General features: G+C 43.3%; 1 protein-coding gene across 1 annotated transcript in view; it reads left to right on the forward strand.

Annotated features, from left to right (window-relative positions):
* The first annotated feature begins 6,265 nt into the window (after positions 1–6,265).
* LOC132452907 (rhodopsin-like) overlaps positions 6,266–11,532 on the forward strand; it is a 10,857-nt gene continuing 5,590 nt past the window's right edge. Inside the window, exon 1 of the mRNA XM_060045742.1 lies at positions 6,266–6,947. Within this exon, the coding sequence (XP_059901725.1) occupies positions 6,587–6,947 (361 nt within the window). The 5' untranslated portion in view covers positions 6,266–6,586. The remainder of the gene's footprint in view (positions 6,948–11,532) is intronic.

Below are 11,532 nucleotides of genomic sequence, written 5' to 3' on the forward strand. Positions count from 1 at the left end.
GTGAGTTGGAGCTCCCTCGTCTCCAACACTCCTTCCTCCCCTTCCCTCTCCTCTTCTTACGCTTCAGCCCTTGGCGTTGTATAAACATCTCCCAGGTAACTATGGAAACAAGGTGAGAGTGGCGGGGAGTGACTCCGCAATGCAGCAAAGCACCAAACTTTTAGCCAGGAAGTGTCTTACCCTGAGGATGGATCCAGGTACAAACACGCACACGCACACGCACACACACACACACACACACACACACACACACACACTCAGGTCGATTTTTGGCGGGTGAAGTGACACAATGCAAATGGCGTGTGGCGGGTGTTAATTTCCATCCCTGACACACACCCAAACACACACACACACACACACACACACACACACACACACACACACACACACACTGGTGGATTTTTCCCCATCCCCATTATTACATTTATTTTAGCTGTCTTATTCAGACTCTCTCTCCGTCACTCACTCACTAACCACCTCTCTCTCTCTCTCTCTCTCTCTCTCTCTCTCTCTCTCGCTCTTTCAGCAACTTCCTCTTTCTCTCTCACTCACCTACTCTCTCTTTACCCGATTTTTTTCAGTCAGTCGCTCAATCTCCATATCCTTTCCCACTTTCCGTTCCTGCAATAAGATTGAATGAACGAGTAGACAAAAACATAGTTTGTAGGGATCCGTCTTCCTGTGTGTGTGTGTGTGTGTGTGTGTGTGTGTGGTGTGTGTGTGTGTGTGTGTGTGTGTGTGTGTCTGTGTCTGTGTGTGCATGTGTGTGCATGACTGTATATGTATGACTGTATATGTGTGTGTGTGTGTGTGTGTGTGTGTGTGTGTGTGTGTGTGTGTGTGTGTGTGTGTGTGTGTGTGTGTGTGTGTGTGTGTGTGTGTGTGTGTTCGTGTGTGTGTGTGTGTATGTGTGTGAGTATGGGAGTATGTGCATGACTGTGTACATGTGTGTGTTTGTTTAGAGTTCTACCAGCTTTAGCTCCTGCTAACAGAAGATCTTCACAGCCCTGGACTGCAGAGCGTCTGGGAGGTCAGAGCGGGCTGGAGCCTCCCCCCCACCCCCGGGGGCTTTAAATATAACACACACACACACACACACACACACACACACACACACACACACACACACACACACACACACACACACACACCCCACACACACAAACACACACACACACACACACACACACACACACCACACACACGCATACACGCACACACACACACACACGCACACCACACAGACAAACACATACACACACACACACCACACACACGCACACTCACAGGCACACACACAAACGATGGTGTCAAAACAATGTCTAATTGTACACGTGTAATCAGTCAAATCGATGTAAATTATGCTGTTTGCTGCTTTTCCTCTCAACCCTCCTCTCAACCCTACAAAGGTGTAAATTACGGCGTTTTGGACAGCTTTTGAATGTTCAAGAGCATGCTTTGATTACAAATAACCTCCTCGTCTCGATTCTCACAGCCAGTAAGTATGAACCTTTTTCACCCAATCAACAATAATAAGAATAATCAAAGTCAGACCACACCACTCCATTAATTTATATCGTTTGCGTTTGCGTTCACTTCACTACGCCATAGGGAGGCTATACCGGGTGTTTAATCCATGTTCAATTCAGTAGTACACCACCTGTCACTCCTCCACCTGTCACTCCTCCACCTGTCTTACCTTCACTCTCCTGATAAGATGATGCATGATATTTACATAATGTAATACTGGCTTGGTAAATTATCACTTATGAGGTTGCCTGGTCCTTCTGTTGCATAGCACTAACCTTTTTATGTTCTTTTTTGGTGGCATTAAGTTTAAATTAATGTTACGGTTGACAACTGGGGAGTTCAAACGTTACAAAGCTGGGACTGAGGTTAACAATAAACAGAGACTCCATCTGCCAGCTGCTGGAATAGATGCTAGTCTTGAAGTCTATTTTTACCCATGTCATTGATGAATGGCATGGAACAAGCTGTTTTCGAAGAAAGTACGTAGCCTCTGTGGGTATATCGATAAATGAAATAAGAGTGTATAGGTCAGTTGTGGCATATTGCAGGGGTGGAGGGGGGGATGCGTTCTTGTTAAATCTGTTCCTAATATCTTTGTCCTTATCCCACTGTTTCTTTATCCCACTGTAGGCATCATGATGCACCCCCATATCATACACAATGACATAGTTATGCTATAGGGCCCCCAGTTAAAAAAAATTATCTGGCCCCGACAACACCACCTCTGGGCCCCTCATGCACAGACTATACACCTCTTGTTTTCTGTGCATCTTCTCGCTAGTTTCAATTTGCCAGTTTCAAGGACGAGTTTTTAGTCAAGGTAGAGAAATACAGAGTGGGGACAGACCCAAGACGCTGTTGATTCAAAGACGCCAAAAGAGAACAATTTGGGCGCTCATTAAAACGTTGGTGTGAAATTACTCGCATGAAGTGCATGAACAATCCACTAGTGTTCATTTGACACATTAATGAAAAATCATATAAAGCCGACCCTATATCTCCTACATGTTCCTCTTGTGTAAGTTAATTATTCATTTGCTATTTTTTGTGTGTGTTTGTGCGTGTGTGTCTATACTGTCCACCCACATAATAGACTGAGATGGAGTGTAGAAGGCTGGACGTTGGAAGTGAGGCAGAGAGAGAGCGAGGGAGAGAGAGAGAGAGAGAGAGAGAGAGAGAGAGAGAGAGAGAGAGAGAGAGAGAGAGAGAGAGAGAGAGAGAGAGAGAGAGAGAGAGAGAGAGAGAGAGAGAGAGAGAGAGAGAGAGAGAGAGAGAGAGAGAGAGAGAGAGAGAGAGAGAGAGAGAGAGAGAGAGAGAGAGAGAGTGTGTGTTGATTGTCAATTTTGAGCATTGATTGTCAATTTTGTAAGTTAAATTACCTTCCTGACCTCTGAACAAGGCACACACACACACACACACACACACACACACACACACACACACACACACACACACATTGACACACTCACGGTAGATGATTACACATAACATATGCAAAGGATTGATTATATCCTCCATATTGTTTGAAGAAAATTTGTGTAGTTCCTTCCAGTAAGTCATAATAGATTAACACAACTGTTGATTAATGCAATCAAATGCAATACAAAATCGTTCCTACACGCCTAATACAAAGGCAAATATCACAAGGCGTCGGCTATGACTGAAGGTAAGTGTTACTGCAATATAAGCATCATATCATTAAACTCATTATTTTTGAATGATGCTATATATACTGTATACGTATGTATCTTCTTTATTTCTGTATTCAGTTCCAAGATGGCCGCCAGGTAACTAAATGGCCAGTGGGGTTGACGGTCATCCCAGTGTGTTTGAAGCACATTAGGTTTTGAGTGTGTGCATGCGTGTGATTGATGAATGCTGAGGTGTTGTGTGTGTGTCCGTGTGTTGATGGATCAATTCCCAGAGAATAGCTCAGCATTTAAAGGGGAACCCGAGAATTAAACTCCACTAATTCATTACGTTTCTGCCGGCCACCCACCGCCCACTCTTGCGGGATTCTCGGGTTAGTTCTGGGTCCTAATTGCAGCTTCTGCGGCAGCTCTGCTTGCGTCGGTTCGGTATTCCCTTTTTCCTCCAAGATGCGCTAGGGGAGTCGAAACAGCGACCAATCGACCCATAAAGTGTTATAGAACCATCACAATGACTCTTACTAACCCTTATATTAAGGTAAATTAGTCGTTGCATAGTTCCCCTTTAACCAAAAATTTGTAAGGTTTTCTATACGTGGCTCGTCCATCAACGTCTGTCTCGCTCTCTCTTTCTCGCTCCCACTTTTTTGCATTCCCATACTCAGTGTTGGGGAGTAACGGAATACATGTACCAGCGTTACGTATTCAGAATACAAATTATTAGTAGGCCTAACTGTATTCTGTTACAGTTACAATTTACATAGTTGAATACAGATACATTGTTGAAATCAATGGATTGCATGTTTCATAAGTTTATTCGTGCTTTCACACCAACAGCATTTAGTGCGAGCCTACTAAACAAGTTTGGTCCCTTGGTTCAGTACGTTTGCGTTGGTGTGAATGCGAACACCTCACTTTAATGCGCACCAAATCAGCTGGCCAAGACCTCCCTGAAGAGCTGGTCTCGGTTTGCTTCCAAATGAAACCTGGTGCGGTTCAATTGAGATGTGAAGCGAATGCAACTCTGTCCGATCCAGTTCTAAAAATAATACTCCTCTTTTTTTTTAACAGGCACCCGCTCAGCCGCGCGCATTATGGGAATTATTGTTTGATTAGCGGTAACTCCAAGACTATCAGCACGTTGTCAGACCGTCGGGTGAAAATGAGTCGTGGCTCTGCATGGAGCAAAAAGGAGACGGAATCTATATTGGATAATTGGACAGACACCCACATAAAACGTATGCTTGAAAACAGACGTAAAAAATGTCGATGCATTTAACCCATTCAGCACCAGGATGAGGGAGAAGGAGTTTGAACGGTCCGCAACTGTATGAAACAAGTCAATATCAGCACAACGAGTGCAGCCCGCTGGATAATTGTGATTATTTATTTTCACAGACGCTTTTCCCCCACTTTTTTATATTTTCCGCTTTACCCCGTCCCAGACCTTTTTGTTCGGTGATTTAACGATCTTTGCTCACATGTGCGTTGTTGACAAATTCTGTTTGCGATTGCAATGTGAAAAGGAACCGCACCAAACCAAAAAAAGTATACGCCCTAAATATACTTTTTTAGATGTAATCGCAAATTCTGTACAGAAACAGATTATTTTATATTTATATATTTTCCACTTTTAACAGCTGATAAAGAAACTGAAATGGGAAAATTGGTCAATTCTGTTGGTCATAAACATTCAACGAGACTTGGGCCTGACACATCCAGCCAGTTGGAACAGGAGAATACATGCTTGTTTAGTAAGCAGGATTTGATGCCGCATTCCTACACTTATAAAATGCAATTCAATGTGGAAGTAATCCAATTATTCAGAATACAATACTCAGATTCAGTGATGTAACGGAATACGTTACATAGGCCTATTACATTTTTGGGCATGTATTCTATATTCTGTAATTGGATACATTTTAATAGTATCCTTCCCAACACTGCTCATATACTTTCTCACATGCTCTCTAGTTCTCTCCCTCTCTCCCTCTCTCTCTCTCTCTCTCTCTCTCTCTCTCTCTCTCTCTCTCTCTCTCTCTCTCTCTCTCTCTCTCTCTCTCTCTCTCTCTCTCTCTCTCTCTCTCTCTCTCTCTCTCACACACACACACACACACACTCTATCTCTCCCTCACTCTTTCTCTCTCTCCCTCCCACTCTCTCTCTCGTACACTCTCTATCTATCTCTCTCCCTCTCTTGCAATGTCTCTCTCCCTGTTTCTTGCGCTCTCAGTCCTGCTCTCTCGTGCCTTCGCCATGTGTGAAGCAGACTCGTATGTGTCACTGACATGTCACTCTCACCTTCACTCGCTCACTACGAGAACAATTATGTGGTGAAGGCCTTCATATTATGTCTGAAAGAAAACTTATTATAATAGCTGACGTCAAAAAGAAGGAGCTGTCAGAATGGGACTTGCCATTGTACAGGTTCCATTCAAATTCTACCTTTAAAGGCACCCAGTGCCACTTTATGTAAACATTCAATGAAAAATAAACATTCAATTTCTAGTCTTTTTTACACGTAGTAAGTTTCAATAACTCCATACCATTACATATCGACATTCAAGGAGCAAAGATGTTCTCACCACACAACGACGTCTCATCTTTGCTGCTTGAATGTCTGTATGTAATGGTATGGAGTTATTGAAACTTATACGTGTAAAAAAGACTAGAAATTGAATGTTTATTTTTAAGCCTCGAAAGTTGCACTGGGTGCCTTTAATTATGGATCATATCTAAACATCTATTCTATATACAAATAATATTTTCAGTTACTCTACTACACGCTATGCACTTACTTGAATAAGCCTACAGTTACTTGCTTCATCCATATGCTGAAAGCACTTTTCTGCAAAGCTGCAATAGAAAGTGCTATCTTGATGCTATATTTCATTCACAACCTTATAGTTAAAAAATATATTTTGGAGATTAACTTTATTTTCCCAATCTAAAACATGCATAGCGCACGCACACTTGCGCGCGCACACCGCGCCACAATGTTTGTTGGTTTGTGTGTGTTTGCGTGCAGCGGGCTAGAATGGGGGTCGGGGGTGGGGGCAAACTGTCTACTCCTTTGCGCGCGCCTCGCCTTGCAAGGAGGTCGGCGATAAAAGCACATTATCGAAACAGGAATTGCACGGGGGACCCTGCGCGCGAGGCAGAGGAGGGCTTGGCCTCACAAAACACAGTCTCGCGGTTACTTTCCCCCTAACCTCCACTCAAGACTTCCTCCCCGGAACCAGAGCACTTTAAGTTAACACTTTGGAAACCGGGGAACCGGTTTACTCCGCGTGCGTCCTCTCTGTTCTCGCACTTTTACCACACCGCTCACGCTGTTACCCGAATCGAATGGTTCAGTTTCGCGCCAAACGTGGGGGCAGAATGTGAGCTCGCGCGTCGTGAACGGCATGATCGTGTCCAATGCGAGCTTCGGCTGCCCGAGCTGTCCCGCGCTAGGAGACGGAGATGTCGGTGGTGGTGGCGGCGGCGGCACGGGCTCTCTCACGCGCACGGGACAACTGGTGGTTGCCGTGTGTCTTGGGGTCATCGGCACCTTAGGGTTCCTCAACAACTTCATCGTTATCACTTTGTTCTGCCGCTACCGGACGCTGCGCTCACCCATCAACTGCATGCTCGTGAGCATCTCGGTGAGCGACCTGCTCGTGAGCGTGCTGGGAACGCCGTTCAGCTTCGCGGCGAGCGCCCAGGGCCGGTGGCTGATTGGACGCAGCGGCTGCGTTTGGTACGGGTTCGTTAACGCGTGTTTGGGTAAGTTAATTTTTTTGATTGATCGTTCACTTCGCATTCAAATTAAAGCTACTATTTATTTTTTTGAGCAGGCTCGCTCATTTGATCACTGTTGGATTTTAAGAAAAGAACGCGCTCTTGGCGGACGGTTTGAATTTAAAGGTGTGAAGTGCCACGTGCTTTCTTGTCAGTTCAAAAAACTTACCGAAGAGGAGCGAATGAAAGCTGTTGCTCCAAATTGGAAAATTTAAAACCGAAAAATGTTCTTAGCGGTACGGCTATGGTATGCAATTTGTGACTCATAAAGTAAAACACCCTTTCGACACATATGTGGACACAATATGGAGCTATAGCATTTGTAGGCAAAGGCTAATTAGATAGTGTTGACAACAGACAGAAATATGTCCCACTATAATATGTTATGAAATGTGGTACCATAAGGGGCGGGCGTCAAAGTGTCTTGATTAGGTAATCAAGAGTTAGCCTTTCAAGCACGACTGGTCTTGATGGGAACCATCGATTTGTTGAGCCAAATGAAAAATTAAAGCCTAATTTAAAGCCTATGTTTTCACATATGTTTGCTGTTCTCAGAAAATCAGAAGTCATTATTGAATTAAAAATAACGTAATAAAAAATGGACTTTAATTGATGTCGACCTCAGATAGACCACAGTTCTTGAGGTGTATGTGTGGCTTTTGTGGTCACTGCTGAGGATGCCACCAATTTCGTTTTTTCAGTGTTTGCTAGTGGCTCGACACACTCGTGGAGAGCCAGGCTCCTATCTTAAATTGCAGATGCTTTACGAGAGGAAGCCCATGGTCTCCCACCACCTGGCATGCCCCAGGACATGTTGGTGGTGGCAGACACAAACACTAAGCCATAGCAAGAAACAGAAGGTTTTGTGTAGCAAATGCAAATCAGTTGTAGAGTATATACTGCATTTTATATATTTTTTCTTGTTCTGTTGCTTAAATGTGTTTGTTCTTCTTCAGACACAACAACTTCTAATAAAACATATTGCATAGACATTAAAATTATACCACCCCCTTGTTATACAAACCCAGTGTGTGTGTGATTAGCCATTTCAAGCCGTCTGAAAATCTCCCCTTCCCTGTGCCTTAATTACATCACAAGTGGGCGTGTCCACCTAGATGTTTACAGATCAGTCTACCAGCCTACCCAGTGGACTGTGGCAAATGTTGCTTATTTATCCATCATGAATCTAGGTGGGACACTTCCACTTGTCATGGCACTAATGCACATTAATAAGGGCGATTTCCAAACAGCTTGTAATGGCTGATCACACTCACACCTTGCCCCTTTAAAAGAGGAAATTTCCCTTCTGACATAAAATAGGAAATTATGCTTTTGCTGAAAGTGATTTTCAACACATTGTTGATGATAAGGTTACAAAGTTACTACTCTCAACACCTTTGCTTTCCGTCAACATTGAGTTTTGAGTTAGATTGCTATAATTACTCACTGTTAAGGGTCAAAACGTTCCTGTTGGTGAAAGCCTTGACAGGTAAGATCATAAAATCAATGTCAGTTTTATGAAAATCTAAAAAGACCACTTTTAGCCCTTATTGACCCTGTGACCCCGATTCTGCAGAATACATCTGTTCAACCTCCAAACAACCTCAAAATGTGCGTGTTTGTGTCTCTTTCATCCATCACATGGATGGAGCGCAGGGAGAGGAACTCATGCACGAGTCGATTTCAATCAGGTGAAAAAGAGGTCCATTTGTTCAGGTCGGCTGGTTTCAATAATAGGAAACTGACGTTGTATGAATAGTTAAATGTTTCCTGGATTCTGCTGTATTCTTCCAGCCAATACAGGACTCCGTATTCTCGGTCCGACCTGTGGGCTCCCTGCAGGCTACGGGCTCCCTCCCTACCCTGGCCCCAGACCAGGGTGTTCGTTGTTGACTTCGGCTCTGTTCATTATAATTGGGTCACTGGACATGTCTGGACGGAGCCGGGCTGGTGACTGGTGGCCGTGTCCAGCTCATTTGCTAATCCGCTAATGGTCCCGGGTGCTCCGGTTATGCCTCGGCGACGGTTCGATCGCAACGCCCGGGCTGTGCTCTGTGGCGGGGAAATTGGGAGGCGTGTCATCGGGTCAATGGGTACGATATCTATCTATCTGTCAGTCTAACTGGCAGAAGGGAATGGTGTGTGTGTGTGTGTGTGTGTGTGTGTGTGTGTGTGTGTGTGTGTGTGTGTGTGTGTGTGTGTGTGTGTGTGTGTGTGTGTGTGTGTGTGTGTGTGTGTGAGAGAGAGAGAGAGAGAGAGAGAGAGAGAGAGAGAGAGAGAGAGGAGAGAGAGAGAGAGAGAGAGAGAGAGAGAGAGAGAGAGAGAGAGAGAGAGAGAGAGAGAGAGAGAGAGAGAGAGAGAGAGAGAGAGAGAGAGAGAGAGCCTCTCATTGAAAGCCCCCAATATGAGTACATTATACTTAGATACAGACAATGCTTCATTCTAATAGGACGATGGCGTTTATCATATTGAGATTATTTACTGTTTCGTGGGTTATTGTGGAATTGTCGCTTAAAGGCAATAATGCATTTGTTATCAAACCATCGTAGCCGTCTCTCCTGGCTTCCGTTATTCATCCGTTAACATTTGTCAGAATAACTTTGTTGTGTTGCTGATTCTGCCTTAAAGCATTTTGTGTAAGTGCGCCTTCCACGAATGTAAACTATAGCAATATATCACTATGTTCTTTGTGATAGGACATTTTGTAAAGTACTTGCATGGCGATTCACTATTATGTTGTCGACAGGTACTAACCGATGCATGTTGATTCACAAAGATGGACATGCTATATTGCCCTTGTTTACATTTGTGGCAGGCGAATGCACACTAAGTGCTCCTCAGCAGAATCTGAACAAGGAACTCTTTTGTCATCAATTGCATACCCCGGAATTTGATGAGAGTAAAGTACTCCAAAACACTCAAAAACGTTTTATTGTGATGAATGCCACTCTTTGTGTTGCAATGGCTCAACGCTATTGTCATCGTCCCTGCTTTGACACATGACAGATTTTAACAGACGTGATGGCAAAGTAATCTGAAGAGTGCAGATTAACAGACAAGTATGAAATAAGACGATGTGTGTGTACTCTTTTTTTCCAATACAATTTTGTTGAATGGTAATACAATTCCATTCATAGTCATCCCAACCACCCTTACCTCCACAATCCTCCACATCAAGCAAAGGACATTATAGAACACATAGCCATTGTCCAAATGGACCTTTATTGATTCAACAAGCACAGAATGATAGAAGAGAGATGTGGAAAAAAAACAGCATGCAAGGCTCGTCACTACTACATGTATCATGATGAACGTGAACATTTCTTATGAACAAAATATTTCTAGCTTCCCCCGATAGATTTGTCCTCGGTTCCTGGAACGGGCCTCCATTGGTGTACATTCATGTTTAGAATGGAAGCACTGTTTACATCGCTTACAAGTTCATGAGTTCTGCCTAAGGTTTAATTTACACAAACCCAGACGGAGAATCATCCCCTTAATATCAACCTTCAGTCATTTTTTTTACTAATTTAAAGATAAATGACTTAAGCCGTCTTTTACTGTAAACGCCAGCACACTCGTTGCTATAACAACATTTCCTGTTGTCTGCTGAGCTGCGTTAAATTGTTTTGTCTTCAGTGTAAACCAGGTCCTACATTATAGAACACATAGCCATATAGGAAAGAAGATACATATTCTAAAATTGCCTTTTCAATTAACAAATGATTTAAGCAATCAACTTGACTCATCTTCAGCATCAATTAGATAAGACAGCCCAGACAGGTGATCTTCCCTTTGCGTAATGGCCCTTTTTGAGCGAAAGCAGCCTGATAATTTGACGGTGGTCAATGCAAAAATCGAGGTCTTAGCCAATTGAATGGCTTACAATAAGCATACCATGGTGCTTTTTAGCTATAGACCCCAAACCTATGACCATTCAGGCAAACAATCACGTGTAGTCGTATTTGTGAAGGTGCATTCGGAGGTTGTATTCACGATGTTGAGTTGTCCTTGAAAATAGACTAAAGTAAAAACATTTAATCAGAAAATGATGGTAAATAAATGCTATTTTTCATTGTCATCATGCAAACTTAAGTGATTCTTTTTTCTTTGGCGTCACATTCAGAACATGTGAAAATGTAGTTTTGTGAATATGTTCTTTGAGTGCAAGTTATCACTTTTTATTCAAGTCAATAAGCTCATGCATTATGCAACTTAATCACCTCATAGATATCCCCATATGGACATACTTGGAACTGTCTCAGACACATTGCATGATGTGTAATACCATCAACAGGGATGTCCCTGCGTCTGGCAGGACATTTAGTGCCGGAACGTAGCATAACAACGTCATTATTCCTGGTTGTCATCTCCCGAAATGTCCTCTCATTCACTCTCCCTTCAGTTAAGCTTTGCTTCCGTATGCTTTTGAGTGAAGCTCTCAAGCCAAACGTTATCATGAGTAGATCTTTTGCTATTTTAACAAGATCTTTGTGCCAGCCATTATCTAAGGATAGTCCCATTCTGCCCAGTCTACAAAAGGATCCTGTTCAACCCTAACCGCTGAGTG

Source organism: Gadus macrocephalus, chromosome 23 (genome assembly GCF_031168955.1).
Source record: "Gadus macrocephalus chromosome 23, ASM3116895v1".
Lineage (NCBI taxonomy): Eukaryota > Metazoa > Chordata > Actinopteri > Gadiformes > Gadidae > Gadus > Gadus macrocephalus.